This window comes from Struthio camelus, chromosome 6 (genome assembly GCF_040807025.1).
Source record: "Struthio camelus isolate bStrCam1 chromosome 6, bStrCam1.hap1, whole genome shotgun sequence".
Classification (NCBI taxonomy): domain Eukaryota; kingdom Metazoa; phylum Chordata; class Aves; order Struthioniformes; family Struthionidae; genus Struthio; species Struthio camelus.
Genome location: NC_090947.1, coordinates 22,664,912 through 22,691,978, shown reverse-complemented (window position 1 = coordinate 22,691,978; position 27,067 = coordinate 22,664,912). Strand labels below are relative to the sequence as shown.

The 27,067-nt window shown below is 44.2% G+C and overlaps 1 protein-coding gene across 2 annotated transcripts in view; it reads left to right on the top strand.

Moving 5' to 3' along the window:
* The first annotated feature begins 19,833 nt into the window (after nucleotides 1-19,833).
* ITGA6 (integrin subunit alpha 6) overlaps nucleotides 19,834-27,067 on the top strand; it is a 65,996-nt gene continuing 58,762 nt past the window's right edge. Inside the window, exon 1 of one of the 2 annotated variants that reach the window (XM_068948579.1) lies at nucleotides 19,834-19,908. Coding sequence is in view for 1 of the 2 variants with exons in the window: in XM_068948576.1 (XP_068804677.1) it covers nucleotides 20,278-20,297 (20 nt within the window). In the remaining variant the exon portion in view is untranslated. Of the gene's footprint in view, nucleotides 19,909-20,262; nucleotides 20,298-27,067 lie in introns of those variants that run through there. The other variant, XM_068948576.1, reaches the window with a different exon arrangement.

Below are 27,067 nucleotides of genomic sequence, written 5' to 3'. Positions count from 1 at the left end.
AAGATGAAGGAAATAAGTACCTGTGTTTGGCTTTCTCTGCGTGTCCAATAGTCTGCGCAGTGAGTTTTCAGGCCCAAGTGATGGGACTGGCACAGTCTCTAAAGGGCAAAAGATGTCTTTTCTGCTAAATACCAGTGAGCAGCACCAGTCCTGAGGAGGCGCGTTCTCATTTTTGTTACTGCTTAGAAATTCCCGCGTCCACACTGATTCACGCTGGGAAATCTCGGTGAGTTAATAATTTTATTTCCTCAGATATGTGCTTGCTTTAGCGTTTTATTTTGTGTACAATAGAGATTGAAGAAAAAAAAAAAGCGCTATTTCTCTAGCCTGAGGAGGTAGTCAAAATAGGAAAAGTCGGCCATGGGACAGGGTATAACAAGGTAAATGATAGGGCAGGTTTAGCAAGTGTCTAGTTGGTGCTATGCCACCTGTGCTTTCTCTTAAAACAAACAAACAAACAACCACAAATTTCACTTCCTTTCTTTTAGGAGAGGCCTAAGACTTCTCGTACTCGGGAGTTTTGTAGGCTCTGAGACCACGTCGTGCCCGCTGTAGGGAACCAGGTCAGCGCCCATGTAGCTGCTGGGAACGGGCGCTGGCGCAGGCAGATCTCGGCTCGAAGCAGGACGGAGCCGCGTGCTGTGGCACACGGGTTCCCAGCGCAGCGGGGGGCAGGGGGCTGAAACCCCATTTGCAGGAATGGAAATGTCTTGGAAAAATGGAAATATCTTTTAGACTGTACCTAATGCAAATGAAGAATGCCAATACCACTTGGAAAATTATGAAAAGCCAGTCAGTTTAATTTTACCTATAGATCGGACCAACCTAAGTTCAGTACCTTTAATACATTGCAGCTGGGTAGACAAAAGTGAGAGTAAAATGATCCCCAGTTCCATTCTCCAGACTTTTATATTTGTGAGGGAAAATTTTACAGCAACTCCTGGTCATTTTTCAGTGTAGTTGCTTGACAGAAGGCCACAAGAGAAGTTAAAATGAGGTTAAGGATGTGCCCTGTGCAACTTCAGTTACACCACGGTCAGCAAGGTTTGCGCATCCCAAGAGAATAAAATGTCGCCATTTAACACAGATGCATCTGGAGATGTGCGTGTGCTTATGAGTATTTGTAAATGAACCCATCCTTAACTTGACGCGTTAGTATTTCTGTTCACCTGCAGTGCAGTGATGGTGCCCGGTGGGATGTGCACAGCTTTAGGATGTTTTTGAGCTGTTTTCCTTGAAATAAGCAAACTGTTCCCTGTGTTTGTATTTTTGCCAACGTGGCACGGTCGCGCGAGGCAGCCGGGAACGTCAGAGGGTCCGAGGCTCCGAGCTCTGACAATAGCTCACTTCCCAGCCAGCTCCAATTTAGGCAGGACGCTGGTGTGTTTCCTGTTATGGCAGTGCCTGCATATTTCCTTTTTGTGCTTATTAGGTCTTGTATGCTTAATGAAGTTATGCTCGTTTGGTTCCAAAACGCAGAGCAGTCTGTCTGCTAGTGTTGTGGGTGATCGGCGGAGCTTCTCCGCTGCTTGTACCTGCGTCCAATTGCGCTGGCTTCTGCACGGGCGCAGCTGCGCGGGGCTCTGCGGCGCGCGGAGAAGTGACAGCCTCCGCAGGGGAGGGCGACGGCTGTATCCAGCCGCAGCACCAGGGATTTCAGGAAAATCGGGTGCTGAGCTGGGCATGAAAAATAACAGCGCTGGCACGTGAGGAAATGCACTAGCTGGCTTCACAGGCAGCTGCTTACTCACGTTATCTGCAAAACGTTTTGTGCGTTTGTGTGAAGAGCGCATGACTGCCCGGAGAGGGGGGAGATTGGGATAGGTTTAATAGAGAGAGGGGTAGCTTGTGAATAAAAGGAATAACAGAAAAGTCCAAGGCTTCCCTGGCAAGTCAAATCATACTTGTTGGCCGTTGCCTAGCATTATCAGTAGACATGCCGTGGATGGAGGGGCTCCGTCCTCATGGAAGTGAGGACCAGCGACCAGCGATGAAAGCAAGAGCCAGATGTCCCTCCAGGAGCGTGGCGCGGAAACCGTTCTAGAGAGAAAGAGCCGTTCTGTTAAACCAGCTTGTCTGGTCTTCAAGTTCTACAGTAACTCCTTGTCTAGCAGCAAATGCTTTTTATGGTGAAATCATTGCTTCATTCATGACTCCTAGGCTTATATGAATAAACTGTTTCCATTTCACCTACTTGCCTTGCAGCAAAATCACTTCATTTTAGGCTTTTTAAGTAAATGTATGTTGGAATGAGAGTTTAATTAAATAATAAGGACTTCTGTTGCTCAACTCTTAAATAAAGATCAAGCTCCGTTTGGCTGCAAAACGCTTTTCAGACACTGCTTAGCAAAACATACCTTATTTTTACAAAGGCATCTAGTATTTCTGGACACAGCATTTCCTGCTAACTCTAACTGCCTGTTTTTACAGTGGTGTTTTTATTGTCTTTTAAGGCTTCTGAGGTGCCTTCTTGCTGTGATTTATGTCAGTAATGAAAACCAGCGGACTGGGATGAGATATAATCAATCAGTTTTTCAAGCATCCCGAGACTAGTGGTTGTCTGTCTTAACTTATTCCCATCATATATTTCTGAGGGAGTAAGTCTCCCCAAGGGACTCTTTCTGAGCAGGTGTTGCCCTTTCAATTTTATCCGTGTTAACTATTAATCCTTTTTCACAGTTCTTTCTATGGATAACAATAGGGTACGTGTTCCTCTGCCACAAGTTTTGTTATATGTATGTTCAAGGGAGAAAAAAAGGACACTTCTGAATTTTTGAAATATGTGTATGTTCTGTTTTGGCTCATTATAAACAAACAGTAATCTCTGAAATTCTGCTCCTTACACACAAGGAGCAATGAAAAAAAGATTAAAATTGCTTATTCTGCTTAGTGATGGATCCTTGCAAGCAGAAGCATATTCCCTTCAATAGTAAGACTTCAATAGTAAGTCTCTTGATCTTTTTAAAAAAACTTAAGAAAGCAATGATGAATCAGTGGTATATAAATTAAATTATGTGCTGGTAAGTAACATTAAGCAAACTTTATTTCAAATTTTTTTCTGTGTGCTTGTGAAAATTAGACTCTAGCTCAAAGTGTATCCTGATTTGTTTTAGATGTGTCTATCATTTAGATTAGGAATGTACAGAAGCCTTGCAAGACTTACGCGTTTCTTTAGTTGCATCCAGAGTACATGGATAAGGCTTTTATATCATGAGTTTGGCTTAAAAATCTGTGGATTTTAAATGTGTGGGTTGTTTTGTTTTGTTTTTTGGTCACAGTGCTCATAAAGCACCTCTAGAGAGGTGCTAGCACCTCGGCTTACTGTAGTTGGGTCCATCTCAGGGTCCGAGACTTCCCAAGGCTGCTCTTTTTCCTGTTTAAGGAGCAGCCTTTCAGGGGAGGTTCCCGAGTACTGCTCTCCCTCTGTCCTTGCTCGCAGGTGAGCGTCTTTGTGGCCTGGCCGCAGTACGCAAGGCCTTGACACCTCACCTCCGCTCAGCGTTGCCTCGCGCCTTTCCCCTCCACCTCGGCGCCCAGCTGCCGGTGGCCCGGGGTGGCAGCGCAGCCCTCCGGGGACATGGCTTCACCGCAGCGCTTAGCCCGCAGTTCGAAACGCTCGCAGAGTCTGTTTTCTCCAGTCATGACAAGAAACCATGCTAGACAAAAGCACTCCTGTGCAATTCTTTGCTCAGTTTCCTCACTGCTCTTGAGTTTTCTTGGGGCTAAGGTCAAAGTCTGCTTCTATGACTTGGATGCTTTCTCTTTTTTTGTATGGGTGTAATCTGAGTCAGGAAGCAAGCCTATGAACCTTGCCTACTGTCTTAAGTGTCGTTTACATTAGCCTGTAAGATACCCATCATGAGATAGCCCCGTGCCCAGCACGCTTATTAGATGGCTGAGTTGTTTCATCAGGACGTTGACTGCTTAACTGTCTCTTGGCTTGAACTCGCGCAGTGAAAGCTGCCTGGCCTGGAGGTCAGGGGGATCGCTAACTAATGGATGATCCATTTCAGCCGACTGGCAAAGCTTGGGCTACTCTTGTGTAGACAGCTTCTGCAGGGCTCCAGCCTGAGGACCCTAGGTTGTAGGACCCTAACATATCATGAATTCATACACGCAGGCTGCTCTTGCATGCTGTAAAGTTAGACATTAAGGTGCAGGTAAGGAAATAAGTCAATTTAAACAGCTGCTAAACGTATGTTAATCTGAGCTCCTTTTTCTGACTCCTCACAGAAGCACTTGTGCAGAGAGTGGCCGTGGAGAAGGGGTTTGGGAGGCTGATGCTGAGGGGCCCTAGCTGAGACCAGGGAGGCTGGGGCACGTGTGTTCGGTGTGCACGGTTTAGCAGATTAACAGGCACATCCCAAATAGTTGGGATCAGAGAGCTGAATTGCCCAACAGTAATGCTATATCTTAATGTCATATGCTGTGCTGTCCTATACTAACCAGAGAAAGTTCTTCTGTTGTTAACGCTATGTGGTACAGCACTGTATTGCACATAAACCCACAGTTAAAGATGCAGTAAAAATAAAACCACAGGAAAAATGAAAAGGATTAAGAACACTTTTACTAGCCTTCACATACCCTTTTCTTACTTCTGAGTAATTCCACTGTCACCCTTGAAACTTGCTGAAAGGTTTTGTTCTTGGGTTTCTTTTTTTTTTTCTCTGAAGAGCTGAAAAATGCCTGCAAAATCTTCTCTTGTTTACTGAATTTTTTTTTTCAGGAGTATTTACAAACTCAGGATCAGCTAAGTGCCAGGATTTTCATCAAGGACAAAAACTCACACCCAGTCATCCTTTTCTGATAAAGAGCTTTATCTATGCTCTGGTTTCCTCTTTTCCTGCTTTGGATGACTCACTGCTCAGCTGATTCCTCTTCCAGCACAGCCGATCACCAAGCTTCGTCCTGCATTGGACTCTGCCCCATCATCTCTTCATCAGCCGCTTGTTGGCTTAGCTGGCCTGGGGCTGGCTTTAGGTGCAGACCTTCAGTTTCTCTCTCTACGATTTATACAATAAGCATGTTTTCTCACTCGAGATCTCATTCAGAGTTAGAGGTATGTTTTAACGTTCACATGAACATGAAAGAGCTGGCATTTGTTCGTCACTGAAGCTGGAAATCAAGCCATGTGGGGAAACTAGCAACATATTTTCTTGTCCTTTCCTATTTTCTTCTCCCTAATTGCAGGAGAAAAGATGGGGTAGGGAGAGACAAACAAAGCCTGAAGAGGATTGTCTGATCCTCTAGGGGAATGTAGCTGCTTTGTCATCAGCTTTATCGAAATGTAGTGTTGTTAATTGATATTGTAGAGAAAAGAGTCGGATTTCATAAAGTGGTGGACTGTGGCGATCTTCTTTGCACTGCTCCAAGCACTGCTGTTAGAAAATACTCAACACCACACAGTTATCTGCTTTGCTTTCCTTCTATGTGCGACCTTGCACAGCTCATTCACTGATCTCAGTGCTTTAGAGAAAGAGGTGTTGTACTAAAAAAAAAGTTGGTAACTTTAAAACAAATCCAGCAAAAATGTTATGAAAGAAAATATAAATATACAGCAGCAGTGCTGCCATGGTATTGATGTATGTAGTACACCCAGATCGGGCTTCTCAGCCAATCTATCTAATGTGTATTTACCAGCTATGTTTTTTGTTTGTTTTCTGCAGTGAACGTTTCAGTAGCCTGCTGATAATCCAGGGCTAGCAGTTACCCTTGAGACAACCTGCTGGTGATCTGTGAGGAAGGAAAACCGTAGCTGGCTGAGGAGGAGGCAGTCTTTAACATACAAAGAAATGCAAGTTGACTCTGAAAGCTGCATAGCTGCATTCTCCTAATGCAGGAGGCAGTAGATTGTAGTTTAATCAAAAAGTATATGTCTGGTAAAAACACATTCTGTCGGGCCTGGCTCTTCTGCCTGCTGGGCCTTTTTCAGGACTGGGGCAGTGTAGATGAGCCGTAAGTGTGTACAGTGCATGCTGCTAGAGTGGTGTGAAACAGTTCTTCATATAATAAGGATCAGATGTGTAATTACTGCTTTTTACTTTACACAAAAGATGCTGCTAATTACAAAAAAACAGCATCCCAATTCCTTGAAGTCGGTGGTAAAATGTTGCTTGACTTTTAAAGGGATTAAGATGTTGCCTCTTGTTTGTGAATATTGCCAAGGAAAGACCAGAGCTGGATTATACCTCTTTCTCTCTTCTCAGATTAAGATCTGGCACGTGTGCGATGGAAAATCGACACATAACTGAACATCTTCCCTTATTTCTCGCAACGTATCTTCCTTGCAAGAAAGCTCTGGTCTTGGTTTGACATCACCGCAAAAACCAGTCTGTGTAGCTGTGAATTTTTGCTTATGATACATGCCAGCGTATAGAACAGGATAGAAAAAAAACAGCATAATACCCTAACAGGATGGATGTTCTGTGGTTTCAATACTCCGTAAAGACCCGTAAAGACAGGTGGCTTAAAAAAAATGTGCAACACCCTCAATTTCAACTAGTTCAATAGAAACGTGTGCGTTCTCTTCTCCTGCCTCCCCAGAAATCCATCCACTTTTTTCCTGCTTTAACCAGACCTAAATAGTTTTGCCCTCTATTTGGAAACAGCCTTGTCTGGCCTTTTGCTGTTTGTGCTTTGGCTGTTTCAGTATTTTTGAAGTATTCACTTACTTCACTCTGTCACTCTAGTTCCGGTAGAGTGACACTTCCAGGTTTCAGCTGTAGTTTTAACTTGGCGTTGTAGGCACAGTGGTGAGCTGGATGTGATTTACTGTGACTTTAATCTGCTTTGAAACAGTGTGGTGACTTTCTTTGCTGTTGATACGATTAATGGCACCACAGTTACAACACAGTGCCACGTTTTATCTAAGGCAGTTTTAGTAATTCTTGTGTAGTTTCAGAGGGCAGAAAACTTGTTCTTGAACTCTCCTGTGGGCTGTTTTGTTTTGAGGTTTGTTTTTCTTCTACTTGCAGTACAACCTCCTACTGAAAGAGCACTGAACCTAGATCATTTTGTAAAACAAACTTTCCTCTTTTGAGAAAGAGGCACACAGAGGTCTTTCAGTTTGAAGTAAAGATGGTTTAATTATTCATCAATGCGTTGTCACACTCAAGATCCTGTGATTCTTGGCATCCAGGATAAACATACGGAGCCCATTAAGGGATATATCTCTTTATTTTTTTTCTCAGCTGTAGGTGTGTAATAATAAACTAGATCCTGGAAAGCCGAGGAGAAAGGCAGTCCTTGCTCAGGAAGGGCTGTTGCTGGCTTGGGGTCGCAGACACCTCCGCGCGCAGCCTCGTGGCGGGTGGGCGAGCGCCGGCTGACGTCTCGCCCGACCGCTGGCAGCGCCGCGGCGGGACTGTCGCACGTTAACTGCTCCTCGCGCCGGTGGCCGCTGCGCGGTTGGGCGCCCTGGACTCGCTCCCGCTTCAAGCTGTGCCCAGTGCGTGGTGCACCGCAGGCTGGAGGGCTGCGAGTGCTCCCGGCCGGCCCCGGGGGGGATTTTCTGGGGCACCCGGCAGGGTGCCGGCACCTGAACGTGGCCCGTGGGACCGCTCCTCAACACCTACTCTTGCTCTTTGTGGAGCTGCCCTGCCCTTGAAACACGGCAGCAAAGGCCTCCAGGAAAGAACGGGCAACGCTGCCGTACTGCTAAGCTAAGCCCCAAAACCCAAGCGCACAAACGGCTCCTAACGAAATAGGTTGGAGTGTCTGCAGAGTCCCGAAGCCTCGTCGGGCAATAGCTCCTTGTTTAGTGCGTGGATTTTTGATGTGATAAATCCTGACAGCTCTTGCAGGGCCATTGTCGCCTCATACAAAAACAAATGCTTTTATTACAAAGACTCATGGCACCAGAGGGTTTGTGGTGGCTTTCTATTAAATGCGGTTTTGGCACATGCAGTTCAAAAATGTGACATTTCATTTGAAAATGCTCTAGTCCATATATACAAGCTGCTATCCTAAATGCGATTACTCAGTCAAGGTTTTGTTTCCTTAGCAGTCCAGTCTGTATTTTATTAAAATAACTGTTGGTCCTTAGGTGAAGTATTTTCAAAGTATCTTTCAAATTTGAAACTTTGAAAGTATTCTGAGACACTTTAGCTTGCATTATTCCTATTTTGCCATTAAGAAAGCTGAGATACAAACTGAATGATTTATCTAAAAATCACAGAGTACGTCAGCTGTAAATCTAGGGAAAGAATAAGGGCTTTAGCTTCATTCATAGCTCACTTAACGCACTTCCGCTGTGCTGCTGTGTCTACAGGTTAAAGTGCAAAAATTGCAGGTTCAGTTCAGGGGTGCAGAAATACGGAACTGGGGTCTAACGCTAACTTCTGTTTTCACTGTTCTGATTTAGACAAATGTTAAGCCAAACTGATTGATTACTTTTTTTTTTTGGGGGGGGGGGAAGGGTAGGGAGCTAAGCTCTTGAGTCAAATGTTGTTGAGGTCAGTCAACAGAGAAGAGATGGAGGCTGTTTGGAAACAGGAAAATAGAGAAGTTGAAACAACTAATCCTTTTACGTGGCATGGCAAACAGAGCCCTCCTGAGCGGAGGAAGGATCGTGGGGGAGGGAGGCGAGAGATGTTTCTCAAAGCCACCGGCAGCACAGCGTTTCGGCCACGAAGACTTCTGGGAGTAGCTGCCTGATAAAGTGCTGTTTCACCAGCACCGCGAGCGCAAAAACAAAGCACCTGCGAGCTAGGCATCCCCAGCTGTGTTGTCCCTGCTCCGTTTGCAGATCACCCCTATGGTCTGCACTGTGTACCAGCTGCTTTCAGGGCAGCAGTTGGCAGGGCATAGATTCATTAGAAAGAAAAAAATTTCCTACAGTAATCAACATAGTTCAATTTTCCCCTTCATGTTAGAGATCTTTATTCTTAAACGTAGGTCACCGGTTCTGACAAACTTGGGCAATTTTGTGTAACTTAAAAAGCGTGCACAGCTTGCTCACCGAGGAGGCTCTGCTGAGTTCAGTCGTGGGCAGGAAGGAGTCGGAGAGTCCCGCAGACCTAAGTGGGGGCGAGAGCCCCGTGATGGGGAAGGGGGACGTGTGGATGGTGTTAGAGCAGACGTGTTGCCGTTGGAGCCAGTTTACATCAGCTGGAATTCTGTTCTGTGCTTTTTTGCTTGTGTAAAGAAATTGAGATGTAGCTGTTGCATTTCACATACTTGACGTACGTTTGTACTTGATGGTTTGTGCGTTGGGCACCAAGTGCCTCTGTGTTAGTGCTACGTTCAGATACACAAGTTGGTAGAGGTTTGCAGCAATAAATCTCCTTGGGCACGTACAGTCCTTGATGGTGAATTTATGCCTGTGAGATAAGTGCTAAGGATGGGATGGGAGATGTCACTCTCTGAACTTCCTGGTCTTTGTGCAATTAAATTATTGGCCAAGATATTGTATTAACTGTGGCAGGCAGGCAGGCAGAGCCTTGAATGCAGATTGTCTGTGGGCTGGTCGTTGTGGGCTGCAGAGCTGGGGTCTCCAGGCCACCTGCGCTATCAGGATGTAGGAATTGCTGGAGGTGTTGGGGGGAAACGGGCTCAGTAGGTTGGGACCATGCTGCTAAGCTGGTGCTGCAAAGGCCACTTATTTTCCCGTCTTGTCTAGATTATTTCCCATCTTTTGCATCAGACATTTAGCAAAAGAATAAGGTGGACTTTTTATTTAAGAAGGGTGGTTTCATGCTCGCACCCCAAAAACGGTACACAAGCGGGGGCGGGCGGAGGTGCGCGGTCAGCACGTGCTCTCCTGATGGGCCTTCCGGGAGCCCCACTGCTCCCCCACTGCTCCGGTGGGCAGGCCGGGCTGGCCTGCGACCCCAGGGCTGTGTCACAGAGTTTGTCTCGTTCTCATAAAACTCCACAAGTCCTATATTGGGGACCTACACTGGCAAACAGATTTTTACCAGAAACCGTGCTAAACAGTAGCTTTGTCTGAGGAAAACTCCTTCCGAAAGGTTTCTTGAAAGCTCCTCCAGAGCAGGAGGAAAGCTCCTCCTCTGTGTTGCAGAGGAGTTTTATTACCTGCTCCAAGGCTGTCAAACCCCGTTGAGCTCCCGGAGAGAGTTTCTGTTCTTTAACTCCTTGTTTAGGTATAACGTTCTTTCACGATCCCACGTGAAGAGTGGGTTTTACAGAGCACGTGTGATGTGTTGGGGCGTAGCCACAGTATGGGTAGCCTTTGGCTATTAGAAAACAAAAGCTACTTAGAACGTTGTTTGGCTTTGCTTGTATGTTATATGCTGCAATAGCTTTTTCAGTGCCTGTAACCTGAAGGGGCTTTCCTACATCAGGGCAGCTACTGTTTTGATTTGGAAGGAACAGAAACATCAGCATGCCTTCTAATTTCCTCTGCTCTGTTTTTTTTTAATATAATTAGCTTACTAAGCAGTACAAGACAGTCAAGGTCATTAGCAGCAGCTCCGTTCTTTGTCTTGACATGTTAGCTACCCACTTCTCCTTCAAACTTCTCCTTAAAAATCCAATTCTTTTTTTTTTTTTTTTAAGTTGAGCAGCTATAAAGACACATTCAAATTTGTGTTTTTCTTTCCAGTGTCGGCACTGCACTTCTCTGGAGCGTGTAGAGGTGCAGGTGGCAATGCAGGAGATGTTGCGCTCTCCTAGAGCCGGCCTACCTGTGATACTGTTCCTTGTGCTGAGAGGCAGGTTTTTAAAAGCTCAGAGGAACGGAGGTGACTGCCTCTAACTCTCCTAGAGCCTCATCGAAGGAGGTGAGTGAATAATTAGGTAATGACAGTATATGAGAAACACCTGTGCGATTTGACCTCCCTCTCCTGTCAAACAGAATCTGTCAAACAAGGACTGAGATTGGTTCGTGATTCACAGGAAAGCGAGCGCCACTGCGCCCAGGGCTCAGCTACACGTTGATTGGATCGTAGGAGTAAATAGGATTTTTCCACGTACTTTCTCTCCTCCACCCCTGCAACTGCATCCTACTTTTGGGGGGAAGGCTTTGTTCCTAAGCAATTTTCTCTTTCTGCATATAGCTTTTTATTGCTTTTTTTCCTTTCACAGGTAAAAAGTACTGAAAGATTAGAGGAAAAAGTACCAGTTAGGGCCTGTCAAATACCTCTTCCATTCTGTCAGATGTTTTATGAACTGAGCTGTCTATGTAACTGAAGTAATTTTCATTATAAACATAACAGTTGTGTTTATCAGGGAAATACTGTGGTTAAAAATGACTCATGTATACTTTACAGAACTAGTCCACAATAAACATTTACTTTGCATAAAAGATAAATCCTAAAGGCTAGGTTTTTCAGCTTCGCTTAGGTGCCTGGCTCGAGTTTCAGACAGAATGTCTATTTCCAAACCAAAACACAACCATCTGAGGCTGCCGCATTTTTAGAATACTTCTGTCTTGATAGCAACAACCTTGTAATCAAGTGTCTGGACTCTTTGGCATGGTCTGTTCTATGTAAGGTAGAAATTAACACCTCAACGTCAGTTTACTTTTTTTTCTCTTTCAAACCAAATAATAGTAGAAACAATTGCATCTTAGAATTCTATTATAAACATTTTCTGAAAAATTCCATTTTTATGAAATTAAGTTGAGGATTTTCTTGGCATTGCTACCATGGGACAGAAGGATATATTATATACCTTTCCTTATTTTTTTAAAGAGTATTCCCACTGTACAGCGTTGCCTGAATGCTGCAAATGGAAGGCTGCCGACCAAGTTCTGCGAAAGAAACTAGATGCGAGCACACTGTGTAAGTCATCAGAAAAATAAATCAGTCTAAATTGAAAGACTTTTTTTTTTCTGACTGATGCATAACAGTGTTATGGTTGTCATAAGTAAGGTCTGAGCCTGAATATCTTGCCTCAATAGTCACCTCTGAAAGAGAGGTTTAGAGTGCCTATCAGTGTGTTTGTTTATACATGAATGCATTTTTTAGGGTGTTAGGTCTTATTCTGTGTTATGAAAGCATATACTGTCTTCCACTGAAAACTACTGTGATTGCTGTTAATTTGTTGCTCTTACCCATGCATAACATTGATTTACAAGTAATGGCCATTTTGTATACATAAGAACAAAAGCTGGATTCTTAATAACGACTGGCTTGCCTTCCCTCTCGCTCCCCTCCCCACCATGACAAATATAGTGCAAATTGGCTGCACTCTTTTACTGATTGACAAAAGCAAATGTTTTCCTAGGAATTATAGCGTTTCCTGTCCTTATAAAGCTGCTGCCCTGCTCTTTAATTTCTTTTGGCAAATTAAGGTAACACTTGAGGTTCGTTAGACAAGTTATTTAATCTGCAAAGCACGAGAGTCAGAACCACGTGAGACCGTGCTGAACGTTGGTGGCACCTTTCACCTTGAACAAGGTCAAGGCTAGCCTTTCTGCTGGATGCAAGAGCTCCAACATGATGTTTAAGACTTTTTCAAGAGCAGTGATGGGAACCTCCCTAGAAATTGCAATGCAGGTGAGGAAGAGGCAAACTGGAAAAAACAGAAGTAGGTGTCCACACATATGTGCAGTCAGCTACCGGTTAAACAAAGATAATTGAGTTGTATGAAGAGCTTGTGAAGAGGTAATCTGCTGTTGACGTTTCAGGCATGAATGCAGAAATAGTGATGCTGTAATAGAAACCCGACGGTCCTTTCACTGTGTTTCCTCTGGTCTTTTAGTTTCTTCCCATCTAGCAAAAGCCAGGAGGAAGAGTCCTGCAGCGCAAGAGCAGCCGCCGAAGCCGAGGGAAGGCGCTGCGTTGTGCGGGGAGAAGGCCGTTGCCTGCTTGTGGCGCAGGCCGTGCTGAACGGTGATCCCTGCGGAGCTGCCTTGGCCCTTCCTTCTGCAGGTCTAGTCAAGGTGCCAGCAAACGTCCTGCGGGAAAACAAGTAGGAGTGGTTGATTATTCACCTCTTCCCAACGTATGCTGTGTGCTGCAGTTGCTTGTGTGAGCTTCTAGTCCACAAAGTGGACACTGTTTGGATGGTCCTTGCTGTTGCAGTTAGTTTTTCCCCGTGAATCATATAGGAAGATGTAGCTGAGTGTTTTTCCTTTCAATTTTTTACAAGAACAGTTTTCATTTTTAGCATTTTCCATCAGAAAATAAATACTTTAGTGGGGTCACGTGGATAAAAATATTGTCCAGACTCCCCAGACATTCTCCTCCAACAGACGCAAGAGGAATTATTCTCCTTTTTCTTCTTCCCAGGTTTGCTGAATGCAAATATCAGGCAGATATAGGATGATGAATTTCAGTAGCCTGACTCCCAACATTGCTGATAGTTTGGTACAATTAAGTCAGGCCTAATCTTAAAATAGGCCTAAATCCTGAATAAATACAGCATTAGGGTTGCAATCAGTAATGCCTGCTTTTCAAAAGCAGTAATTGAATGCACAAATATTAAAGGCAAACCACATGAGGGCCCAGTACATCGGATTTCTAATCTACTTAACAGGATCATTTTATATGGATATACTCAATTAAAAAGATAAATACATTTAGTTTTCTCAGTGGAGGAGCTGTACATACTTTGTATTCACTCTAACCCATAGGATGTAATTTTAAGCATTTACTGTGGCAGTGATTTGAATTTCTTTTTAACCCTTCCCAAAATTAATTTATTGCATTAATAAAGCCTCTGAAAGATCTGGCAAATTTTGCTGTGCCAGTTTGACATTTCTCTCTCTAGGTGTCTGCCCTCCTTTTTCTTTCTGTTCCCTGGCAGGGCAGACGGGAAAGCGCGCTCCTGCCTCGCTTCTCCGCTCCGCAGGCGGCCGCGAGGGCGTTAGCTGCCCGCGAAGGGCTGGAGAGATGAGGCCGGTAATGCCTTAAAGTGGAGCTGCCACAAGTTTCTCCTGAGCTCATCTGTCCAAAATCTCTTGGGGAGTATTTGCTTGTATTGCACCTGTCTCTCAGAACCGGCACTTTGGTGAGATTTGAGCAAAAGGGATAAGAAGGTCCCAAACACATTTTGATTCTCTTACATGAAATTAGGGTAGACGGTCGGCTATTTGTCTGATCTCTGCTCTGGCTCTGCCCTAAACCCGAAGCTGGGTTGCGGTTTCCATGTGATTACCCATTTGGCTATAATATAACAGATGAAGTGAGGCCGTGCTTTGAAGTCATCCAAGACTGAAAATACAGAGGAACTATTTAACACGATGGTATTACTAGACCGTAGCTCTTTCTGGACTGTTTATTAGGAGTAGATCAAATAGTATTATATTGCTAGAGCCAGAAGCTGTATTGCTTAGTGATATTTTATAATAAGGTCATAACTTATTCAAGAAAATAACCTGTGTACTCTGTTTTTTTTTTCTTTATGTTGATTTCTGTCACCATTAGAAAATACTGACTATGGACTGTGGTGGACTAAGACAAAGGATTTGAGATCAAAAAAATTACATAGTTCGGTTTCATGCCTTTGGTACCATGTGAACTTTATATTTTGGTAACTTGGATCCAGAGAAGCTTGCTGTAAATCTCAGCTTAAATTTTGTACATAACTTATAAAGGTCATTGTGCCAAGGGTCCTTATTTTCCACTTAATCAGCTACTGCTTCCATGGCCCAGTTGCATTTCAGCAAACATCCCTTCAGTGTAATGTGACACACCCAGTGAATTTGCACAAAGTGCATTTGAAGGAAGCCCTGATCTTTTTACATCTAAGGACAATGATTCAAGTGTTTAAAATTATCTGAATGTTCTGCATATCAATTCAGCATTGTTGTAATGCCTGGGTCTTTCTAAAAGTGAAATTAGTAGATTTAGGACCCAGAGCTCCCCTGGAGCGTCCCCATAGATAGATTGTAGGTCACAATAACATGAGACAACCTAATTTCCATAGCCATTGAAGGCAGTGAATGCACAGTAGGCACTGGATTATGAATGCTCGATTCCAAGGAATCCATTCCCTAAATGCTTACTTGCCGAGTCCTTCACCAGCATGTACAGTTTTTATCTGTTTAGTCACAGATTTGTTTTACAGCCATTGTGACAATATTATTATTAACAGGATCTACAAAGCTGTGAAAGATATGTTAGCAAATGTAAAACTTATTTATGCAGATGGCCAATTCTTTTTTTTTTTTCTCTTTTTTAATTTGAAGCTCGCAAAAAAGAAAAACCTGGTGATTGTGGATTGTCATGCATATGACTCCTATGTTCCTCTTACTTCCCCCCCCCCCCCCCCCCCCCCCGCCCCATATGGGATGGCGGATGTGGGGCACGGTCACAGTCAGACTTGAGCTCAGATTTTAACTGTGTGGAAGGTTTTTTTTTTTTTGAAAAGGGTAGTAGCTACAACTCTGTCTCCATCCCTGAGAAAACTGAGATCCAGCTTTAAGCTGGGGGGTGGGCCTCTTTCTACCTTCAGAAAGGGTACCCAGGTTCAGTATCAGGACTGGATTTCAATACGTCTGCTCTCTATACTTGTTGCTGGGTTCTGTATTTATGGTCTATCTTACTCATTTGTATAACTGGATGTAGCAACTGTCTTGCTTTCTGACTGTAAGTGATGTAGCAGTGCTTGTTTTTGCCTGTGCTTTAAATTGAGGAAGTTTAGACCCTCCTGGGAAAGTTCTGCCTGGGGGGTCCGAGCCAGCTTGTCCGCTTCCTGCGGCAGCAGGGTCCCGGCAGTGCGAGCTCGCGTGTGAACGCTCGTATCTGTGCGAGAAGGATCAATTGAGCTTGTGTCATCTGGTTCACGAAAGAGCGCGGGGTCCGAGCTGCAGAGCGTGGCTCCAGCTGTCTCCGCTCAGCGATGCGCCAGGGTGGCTTCCCCAGTACCCTGAGGGCAGCTGGCTTGGAAAAGCCAATGGAAACGGCTTCCGTATGAGCTCACTTGGTATTTAGTCTGCGTTTTAGGACCATGATTATGCCCAGAAGCTAAATGAATTGGGCATTTTACCAGCTCCAGCCTCGACTACTTTTTATGGTAAAGCCTAGAGAATTTTCAAAGATGGCTTCTACCAATTCTAAAGGAATTGATCTAAGAAAAACATCTTTTTGTTTTAAGTACGTTTTTAATTTTAGAAAACTGCATCCTAGTAATTTAATCTGCTTTTCAAATAGTGAAAGATACTTTTCAGTGCTGATTTTTAGAATGATAATCTGATTTATTAGTAAGGTTTGAACTTCTAGCATTAATCTTCGTTTTGGTGAGGACAGATCTTTGTTCTCCTTGATTTTGGTGCAGTATGAAGTTTGGGCTTTCTTTAAGAATGTATTCCACGGGTGTAGTAACATTGTAGAGGGGGTATATCCTCAATATATATAGATACTCAAAGATGCAGATGGGTACATAGGAGGTTTTACAAAACGCCCAAGTGTTTGGGCATTTAGCTGATTTTAGGTTTAGATTGCTATCAAGGATAATTGTTTAAGTGCCGAAGAAAAGCTCCAAATAACTTATCTGTCTGTTTAGACACATAAGGATCTTTGAGAATACCATTTGTCCCAAGAAGCCATCTTTACAAGGAAACTGAGCTGTGCCTGATGGTATGTTTAACAATGAGTCTCTCTGAAGTGATTTTAAATATAGCTTCACAGGTACTAGAAGTACAGGAAATAGTACTAGAAATAGCTTTGCTGCATTACAGAAAGTTTCTCACCACAGCTTCCTAAATTTTCATATCTGTCCGATAAAAGCGTCAGACCTTCAATCTAGGTCTTACTTTTAAATAATCAAGGAAAAAAAAAATCAGGACATCAAAGAGGATTTCCTTATACTTTATTCCGAGACCCCTAAGCTATATTCACTGTGCCTGGACCTTAAGGCTGGGAGGATTTCAAAGGCCGGCAGTATGAATACGCCGCTCTTGAAGCGGGCAGCGGAGGTGGGCCTGGGACAGGGGGGTGGTGGTGGTGGGAGCGGGGCCGTGCAGGGAGCGGGGCTGGGGCCGCTGCCGGGTGAGGCGGGTGCCCCCGGCGCGGCCGCTGCCCCCGGGACAAAGCCACCGTTATCTGATGGCTGTTGAATGGCGCGTTATGAAATGAAAGATGTGGAGGTCTGCTCGGCTATAGCCTTTGCTGTCACTGCATGTTAACCACAGGGTGAGTAATTGAATGCTTATCCATGTGTAATTGGTTATGCTGCCGCTGCCACAAGCTCGTTATCAGCATTAGCGTGCTGGTGTCACCCTCGCCTCTGTAACGACGCTGTACATGGCCGCTGCAAGAAGTGCTGTCTGTGTTCTTGTCCCAAAATGCTAGCCGGCAGCTCCTGATGTCTGTTGGAAAGTCTCAATTTATAGAATTTACGGTTACTTTTTGTGTGAGCGAAGCGTGAGCTAGAATCCAGGCTCTGCCAAAACTTTTGCCTGCCCGCACGGCCCAGCGACTGCCTGCTGGTCAGAGGCCATGGCTCTACCTATTTATTTTTAGTATGAGGGATGGGTGCAGCTGGATGAACATGTAGCCCAGTGAGAGCCTGCAGAGGAGGAGGAGAGGAGTGCAAAGCAGCATACTTCAGGTGAGAGCTCAGGCCCGTGGCGAAGCTGTGGCGGGGGGCTCCGTGGTGTATCGTGACCTGTTGCTGCTCTGTTTTTCCACTCCGTTTCTATTGCATGTTCCTCAGGGTTTTCCCAGGAGCTCCGAGGGCCGAGTCTGCTTTGCCTACCAGAGGTGCGTAAACGGGTGAACGTGTCGTGAAAAGCAGCGGTGGGCACAAAGTGAGGGTAGGGCAGGGGCCTGGCAGCCTCCCCGTCCGTTCTGCAGGGGGGCCGGTTCGGCAGAAGGCCCTCTTGGGAGAGGAGGAAAACTTTTCCTGATGTTTTCTGCCGTGTTCTTGATCTCTACGAAGACAGCCGTATCTGCTAACGCATCGTTTTGGGGATCAGTGATTTTATGGGACGAGACCAACTCACCTGCTTCTCCCAGAACGTTTTTTTGAATGTCCCGTTATGTCCCCTCTCGATACCGTTGGTATTTCCATGATACAGCTCCTGCAAAGTGAGTTTCCTGCCAGTGACGTTTCTGTCTTTGCTTGAAGAAGCTATTGCAGCTCCTCGTGGAAGGACCTGTGCAAACATCCCGCTAAACGCAGGGTGGGCAGGAGGGAGGGACTTCACAGCTAAAATGTGAATTTGGAAATTCAAGGCAGGTCTTCTAGGGCAGCACTGGCTGCCAAAGGGGATTCGTCAGCATCAGTGGTGGATGAGGGGATGGAGAAATCAGACTTTTTTTTTTTTTTTTTTTTACATCTTTGCATCTTTATTTGGGAAGGAGTGGGAAACAAATGTTAACATAGTTCAGACAACTTTTTGAGTAAATGACAAAGCATTTTGGTATGCAGGAAACAACTGCTTCCCCTCTATACTTTTTGGGCACTTGAAAGGAAACTAAGCAACCCCAAACCTTCTGTAAACATCAGTGAAACAATTATAAAGACTGGCTGTTGTCCTCTTAAAAGTTTTAAAGTATTTATCTTGCATCAAGTGCGATAATGGTTCTTCTGCATCCCACTGACGTGGTGGTGTCTGGCTGGAAACAGTTTACCTCACATGGCAGTGTGCTGTAGTGAAGTTTTGGGAAATTCATCTCTGCTAACAAGACACTGATTATATGTGTAATCTTCCATGCAATTCTGTCACAAAAATATCTAAGGAGATTTCAAAATAATGAAGACTACTTACTGCAGAGTTTCCTCGGAGGCCTGAAACGCTGCCTGCGCTGCAGAGAGCGGGGAAGCATCCTCAGTTTCAGAATGCTGTTTTTCTGTTTTACAAACCGTAGGGCCTTTCCCCCTGAATTACTCTGCGGGGTTCAGGTTTTTGTGTGTCAGTTTTCGAGGAGGCCATGGCCCATGAATTAGCTGCATGTTTAGCACGTGTCTAACGTGGAGTTTGTGGTTACGGGCTGAATCTTGCAGCTGGACTGCCGTGTCCCTGCAAACCCTTGCCGATTTTGCAGGTGGTCTGCGTAAACTCAGTGAGGAGATCTGTTGTCTTTGTAAATCAACAGATCAAGGACTCGGCCCGTAATGCAGAAAGGGGATCAGCAAATATTGGGTATGGCATGGTATTTATTTGTTAGGACTGGATGGCGGACGGAAGTCAATGCTTTTGGCTTATTCCTGGAGGGACTGGGAGCGAGACAGACGTAACATGGTGCAAGAAAGGCAAGGGGTGCATTAGTGGGTGTGGTGCTGCTGCGCTAGTGCAGCTTGCCACCTGTGTTACAAGGTGGCTTGAACAGCAACAAAACACGCTTTGCTAGATCCTCAGACCGTACCCTGTTCTGCTGTGGTTGTAACGCAGAGGCTGCTAAGTCGGCAGGAATTGTGCGCTCGAATGGGGGAGTTCGGGACCAGGGTTTGGATGGATGGAGCCTGGCCTCTTAAAAACAGTCGAAGCGGAAGAGTTCAGTTTCAGTCCTCTATTTATTAACGGTAGCGGCGGGCCGGCGCTCGGCGGGCCGGTTGCGGAGGCGCAGGTGCCGGCCGGCGGGAGCCGCGCGTCGCCTCCGCCACCTGTTGGGGCGGCAGCTGCCGGAGGCCCAGCCGGAGCCCCGCGCTCCCCCTGGGTTTCCCCGCGGCCCCTTCCCGCCCGGCGGAGCTGGTGGGGGGCAGGGTGGCGGCAGCCGCTTCGCTGAGCGCGGACCGCCGGGGTGTCTCGCCCGCAAGCGGGGCTCCCAGCTCCTCAGCACCTGGAGGAGGGAGATCCAAGGGCGGAAAGCCCCTCTCGCCCCTGTTCCCTCCTTTGGGACAGGAACTGGGTAGTGGGGGGCGGATGAGGAACAGCAGCTCTTATTTGGCTTTCGTTTTGTACGCGTGAGAGCTGCTCGGAGTCCTGTCTGCAGGGCTGTCCTTTCCCCTTCCTCCCCTCCTCTTCCTCCTCCCCCCCATAACTTTGTAGCCCACGAAGTCGCTTGGTCGGGCTCCTCTCAGCCTCCCCTCCTCCTGCCTCTCTGCGGTCTCGGGGTAAGCAGAGAATAACCGCGGTGCTGGCTGCCCCAGAGATGCCCCCCCGCCGTGTCCTGTGCTGGCGCTAGCGCGGGAAGCCGGCTGTTGGGTTTTCCATGGGCATTTCTCATGTTTGGCGCGTATGGGGCAGAAACGCCCCGACCCAACGGCGTGCTGTGGGGAAGGCCAGCCAAGTGCTGTAGGTAAATGCTGATGGTGCAGGAGCGAACGCTGAGCGGAGAGATTTGGTGCTGCCGGAAGAGCAGTTAGCTGGGCGCCTTCTGTGTTTGCAGCGAGGAGGAGCGCGGCCCCGCTCAGCCTCCCAGATGAGGCCGGCCCCGGGGCCGTCGAGCAGTGGCTGCAAGCCTGTCGCTGCCACCCGGACAGATGCACCAGGGCACAGATAAGTAGGAAGCCTTCAATCCCAAAGTGAAAGAAGGGAAAACCCAACAATTATAAAAGTGAAGGAGCTGAAGCTCCCCTTTGGGAAGGGGGTACTGGTACTGGCGTGGGAGGATGCGGAGCTGCAGAAGGGAGGAGGTCTCTAGTTCCCGCGGTGCAGGCAGGAAGCTGGGCTCGGGCTGCCAGCTCTGCTTTTCCAGAGAACAGGTGGGACAAGAGATGGCTCATGGATCTGTTGAGACCATACATAGGAAGGGTGAAAACACCCGAGAACCCTATCTTCTCACTTTGCTGTGAGAAAGGGCAGTGTGGGAACTTCCTGCTGTCTGAGATGAGGCGGTGATGGCGGTGAATGGAGGCTGACTGGGAAGACCGGAGAGGAGAGGAGCTGGCTGTACCTTATCTCCCCTCTTGCTTCTCCACTGAGTGACAGCTTGTGTCATAACTTTACTTTTTGTCCATCCTGCTTAATTTATTTCATGGGCTTTCTTAGCCAAGCCTGGAGAGTGTTCCTTTCTCAAGCAGGCTTACGAAGAGAAGGTCTGAGACAGTCTATGCTTGTTTTTCATAGACTCATGGCATGTTGGTGTCTTTTGTTTAACTTATAGTTGTGATTTTCAGAATCTTAAATAGAGTCTAAGAACAAACAGAATGAAGATTAACTCCAGGGTATTAAAATTAACTTTCAGAGGAGATAAGATGTATAATTTAAACAATTCCTTGACTGAGCCACATCTAAGTTTTCCCAAGAAATCCCTCTGCCATGATCAGGGATCTGGACTTGCCGCTTCTGATATATTTAAGATTAAAATGAAGAATACAATAAAACCAATTATCCTAGGCTTTCTCTATGTCCCAAGGAGAATTTTAAAAAGCCTTTTCACGCTACTACTTGAGCCGTTTGGTAGCAAAGTCCCCGTATGTCGTCTTCAGAGTGGCACAGTCCCATTTTCAGTCCCCCTGCTCTCAGCCAATTTTTTGGTGGATTCCATACCCATTGTGCAGGTCAGATAAAATATCGTGCTATTCAACCTCAGGATGTTGTCTGCTTCACTCTTGGGTATTGCAGTAAATAAATGACAAAGCTAAAAAAAAAAAAAAAAAAAAAACCTGAAAAGAAATGTTCTGCTGAAGACCATAAAAAGGGGTTTGGGGCTGGGATCATGGGTATCTCCTTGTATGTATTACTGAGATCTGAGGGCATTGATATACTCCAATAAATAATTCCAGTTTACTCTTCCTTACTTTTCTAGCACAGAATAGATATGTTGTCAAACAATACTGTAGCATAGCAACTTCTCATTCAAACTGAAAATTACAGGGAAAGTGGCTACGAAATTGTACCATAATGGATTTCTTTTCAGAGTAAACTGTAGAGCTCTCCTCTTCAAATTGTACTTCAGTGAAATTTCCTTTGGGTTTGCTGTTCCCTAGGTTTCATTTAGTGACTTTCTTTGTAAATTAGATCACTGAAATGCCATATCCGTCAGGGTACTGCACATTCTCTGCATATTTTCATTCAAAACCTGCCACTATTCTATAAAGCAGACAGGGTGATCTCATAATATTAATGAAACAAATCTTTCTGTTAATTCTTTTCATGGTTTAAATAATGTGGCTTAGAAACGAGATACATCATGGCAGTTAATTTGCTCCTGTTCTGCATGAGGAATTCAAAGTTTATGAAAATGCCTGAAAGCTAAGTTAACAGGACCAAAATATTGTAGAACTAGAGCTATATATATATCACCCTGAAATTAAGTCTTTGGTTTCATCCTTCTGTGTAAAATTATCCAAGGTTAAGTACAAGCTGAAAGCAATACTAGGCTGTAAGTGAAGATGGTCTAACTTGCCAGGTATCTGCAACTATCACCCCAAAAAATGAATTGTCAGAACAGTGAGGAGGAAAGGAGGACAAGATGCGAAAGGAAAGATATCTTCTCGGAAAGAACAAGACTGTGGATAGAAAATTGTCTGCATTTCTAATATTCCCAAAAGGAAAGCTCTGGTATGCCAAATACAATGGAAACAAGAGTCTGTTGCTGCTTTCTAAAAAACAAAGTGGCGTTTGTTCCTCTTGTGAGTAAGTTGTATTTCTATGGTTCATTATAGGGCACACTATTTCAGGGAAGGAAAATCTTTCTCTGGGTATTGCAGTCTCCTCTGCTAGAAGAAGGCTCAAGTGCAGGGGGATGGTTTGTGCTGTGCCCCCAATGTCACTAAGCAGGTGAACCAGAAGCTTCTGCCTGCTGCTCCTCTTGGCTGAAATGTCCCTGGGCTTAATGCATGTTTTGGTGCAATGCTGCAGAGAACCTGAATTTGCACCAGAGGAGCTAGGCTAGACGCTAGGTACAATCCTTTTAGTTCCCTTTTGTCTCTGGCTCATCAGCGCTGCTGAGGGAGGGTGCTGGAGTACTGAGGCTAGTGAGAGGGCTGCACTAACACATGCACTGCTTTGGCTCCTTGATCTCACTTAGCTGTCCTGGCGCAATCCTGCGCTAGGCTGCAAAGACATACTTGTGTAGATAAATGTCCACCACATATGTATGTTTCAGGTGAGGGTTGACCCAAATTGACTAAAATTATCATAGCTTAGCACTAGACTAAATGTTATTGTTGTCAAATAATGGTGGCCGTATACAGATCTGAGCCCTACAAGCTCAAATCAGTTTGTTTAATGTTTTGATTATTTCAGTATGTTTGCGTTTAAAGAAGTTGTTAGGGTTTAAGCAAAGGGTATGACCAACCGACTTTTCATCTTGGATTCAAAGACAGATTCCAGTGGAGAAATGATGCCTTTCCTGAAAAGTTAACTCAAAGGAATGGAAAACTTCAGACGAAGGTTTAGTTTTCGATTTCCTAACTTGTGAGGAAAAACTTTAAAATAAGTTTTATCATTTTGTTTCAGAAAAAAACTTGTAAAATACTCTAGGGAGATTTGCATTTGGACAATTATAACCTAAAAAGCAAAAATAGAAATGAACGCAAGCTTAACAAAATGCAGAAGTTGCTCTTGTGCAGGCTGATTACAGGAGTGACTTTCAAGATAAGGCTTTAGGGCATATTAGAAAAAGACAATGTATCACTTCAAAAACCATCTAGAAGTAACTGTGCAGTACAACCGAATGCTTCTCAAGTTGAAACAAAGGACTTCATTTATTATTTCTGTTATTTATACAAATGCTGAAATCATATTTAATCCTAATTCATAGCAAGCAAGACACTGTGCCACTTTATACTTTGCAGTTCAGTTTTATGACACTTGAAAGCTTTGTTCTTTCTTCCTTGCAAATTATAAAAGGGTTTTGTTTTAGTCTTCATTCCTAGCTGCAGGTGAAATAATGCCACTTATATTTTATTCTTGCTCTTAGTCTAATTTTTGAGAAGGTTCTTATTTTACCAGAGAATTCAAGGTGTTCACAATCTTTCTGTGTGCTCAGGGTAGAAAAATTCAACAACAAGCCAAGATCATTTACTTTTCACAGTATAAGTTTATCGTGTAATGTATGGCTTTGGCTCCCAAGTGAAAGACAGATAACTTTTAAAAGCTCTTCAAATGCCTTGATGTGACTTTCAAAAGGAATTGTGGAATGCCGAAGGAGGACAGTCATTCAGACACTATTATACAGACATCAGCTGCAGAATAAAAGTGCAGAAATATCACACTTCTTCTGTAAATCTACAATTCATTAGAAGACAAAAGTCAGGCCAAATTAAGGAGATGGAATGATGAATTGGGTTTTGATCAAGGGAGTTATTCTGTAATGGAGAAGTATAGGCAACTGTGAGTGAATCCTAAAATAATATGCCATTACTACCAGGTTAATATTTGAGGAGTTTCCTTTTAATGCCTCTGTGGAATCATAGTCATTATGATACCATTTTATACTACATTTTCAGAGGCATAAGTATCTATAGGTGCAATAGGACTGTGGAGGACCAGGGTCTCTTCCATCTCTAGGTTATGAGTGTATACGGTTCATGCTTCTGTTTTGGGAAGAAGTCAGCATAGTGCAAATGTCAAAGGCCCCAGTGCCCTGTTTTGTTCACAGGAGGTCGTTCTGAGTCTCTTGTGTGTAAGGAGTAACTATGGATATTAAGAAAGTAAAGATAAACATGCAAAGGTGGGTGGGCAAAAGAAAGGTAGCAGGCATAAACTAAAGTCCTGGCTGAAAAGTCATTAAAGCCTTAACTTCTGGTTTTGGGCTAGTCAGCCTGTGCACAGGCTGGCTTGTTAAGATTTCAGAGCGGTAGTTACACCACAAGAATCACAGAAGGTGGTAACAGAGTGCCAGCGCTGGGCTGGGTGGGTGCCCACACCTGGTGCCTTTGCACGGTTTTGCACTAGATGGTTGTGTTTTGGGGAAGGGCGGGGGGGAGGGAAGGGAGTTGCAACCATATGTTTTCTGTGTTAGTGTATGTACCACTTAAAAGATGGGATGGAAGCTGGGCAGGAGTCGAGATTGTGTCTGTATCACTCAGCATGTCGGACTGTTTCCCTGAAAAGGGTGTTTGAGGATATGCTGTCCAAAAGTCAGTTGTCAGGCATCCACAGGCCTTATTTCAGAGCTCCGCAGACCTCATTTTGAACATATTTTTTCTAAATAAGAAGGTGAGTAAATTCCTATATTTAGCAGCTGAGTAGGACCTCTGTTTTCCATGTATCTATTCATATGCTTAATTATATTCCAATGATTACTTCCTTTAAAACTGTTGGAAGTACTCACATTAACAACGTTAGCATATGTGCATCTGCAGAAGTAAGACTTAAATATCTCTAAATTATTCATTTCTCTTCCCAAATGTTTTCTCAGTATTCAAGCTAAATAATATGGGTGAGTAGAACAAAAAAATGATAGTTGGAAAATTAAGTTTTATAACAGGAGTCACACCAGTTGCTGCTTTATAGAGGAAGGGACAGAGGAGGAGGGAAGTTTAGCTGTTGAGCCAAAAACCTATTGCCGCAGTGGTTGTTGCTGGATCTGTTCTTTCCAAACGTGCTTTTACTCTTCTTGACAGATACATACCTTGTAGCTGATTTTAGAAGAACAGCCTCATTGGAGCTTCCAGTTACAGAAAAGAGATTTTCATTTTTTAGAAGTTCAAGAGCTGCAGTTTTCGTGAAAAGGAATTGTATTTGCAGCAACTAGAGCAAAAAACAATGGTTTTTAAAGTACTCTATATTCACTCTGTCATAGCTCATCTTTCTTATTATTCCTTAGAAACAATATAAGTATTCTCTCTGTTTAGGTCTGAAAAAGAAATACTACTTTGTGGAAATATCTTCAGTTTTTCTACATCTGTAGCTCAGAAATATAGTTTTTAAGATTTTAAAATGAAGTTATTCTTATATCTTTAAGCAAGGAACTTCCATTCTGCCTAATGCATCTGTGAGTGCTGCAAAGCTTAAAAGGGTCGTATGTGCAGTGTGCGGAAAAGCACTAAGATGCAAGAAAGTGGATCTGTGCTTCTTAACCACCAGAATGAATCTGTACTTTACAACTTCTGAATGTTATGGATTATCAGGAAATGCTATATTGGATATTACTCTTTGGAATGTATATTGAGACTTTAACAGTTAGATAGCATTTTTTTGATCTGAGGGAAATATTTGCCTGGTCTTAGAGAAGAGAAAAAGCATAGAGCCCTAACTGTTTATTAGACGTTAGCAAACCTGTACCAAGAACTGCCTCCTATTGTAGTGACAGTGGTTGATTCATTGGAGGGTTATTGCTCAATGTGGAGCCTGTAGTCATCCGCACAGTTCATAAGCATGATAATACAGAACTGCTAGGAATCTTATAGCTATGAATGTGCATTCATATAAATAACACCTGAGGTTATTTATGCCTCTCTAATGAAGGCATGTGGAGACAAGGCATACAAATATTTAGGTGTTGGCTTACTGTAGTCATGCAGCTTTTTTAACACAAAAGAGACATGTCTTTTCATAAAGTATTTTAATGGTGATTTTCTTCTGATGTACTTTGAATAAGAAAAAAATAAAGTAAATGCACAGGAGTAGTTCAAGTGCTGATCATGAAACAGGAGATGAGGAGACAGTAGAGCTGAGCTATAAAAAAAAAAAACCTTTGGAGAATTTTGAGAATTGGAGTTGCTTGAAAAATGAGTCCCTCTTAGTGATGTCACGGCTGGAAGATGATCGGGGGCCCAAATAAATTAAGGGGATTTTCCTGGGATAAGGATTCTTGCTTTCTAAGAGGATTTCATGCTGCCAGTTGAAGTCTAACAATGAGGCAGCAACCTGCTTTCAAAAGGAAGATGCACTTTGGCATTATCTGTACTAGGGAGACATACAGCCTGGCTGATAATTTCGCGACGGGGGGAGTAAGAAGATATTTATAACCTTCTGAAGGGTAGAGATGGCTTCTGGGGTCATGATACTACTTCAGTTTCTGAGGTCACATCGTGATAAGATTGGGAAGGAGGCATAGATAACACCTTGCAGTTCTTAGGCTCCGGTTTGGCAACTGCACATGTTCCAACAGCTCATACGTGCATAATTATGAGTATGGAAGTAAAGATTTTGTGTATGTTTGTTCATCCAATTTGCTCAGGGCATTGTCAGTTGACTAAATATTTTCTTAACAGTGAGTTTTACATGGATTTACTGTTCTTGAGATTTGAAGGAACACATGTATGATATTGCTGAACTTCTAAAAATGGAGTTTTAACTGTCACTTACATCATTATGGTACCAGAGGACTAGAGAGTTGCAAATTTGAGGAGAATTTGTAATATGGCGATTGGAAGA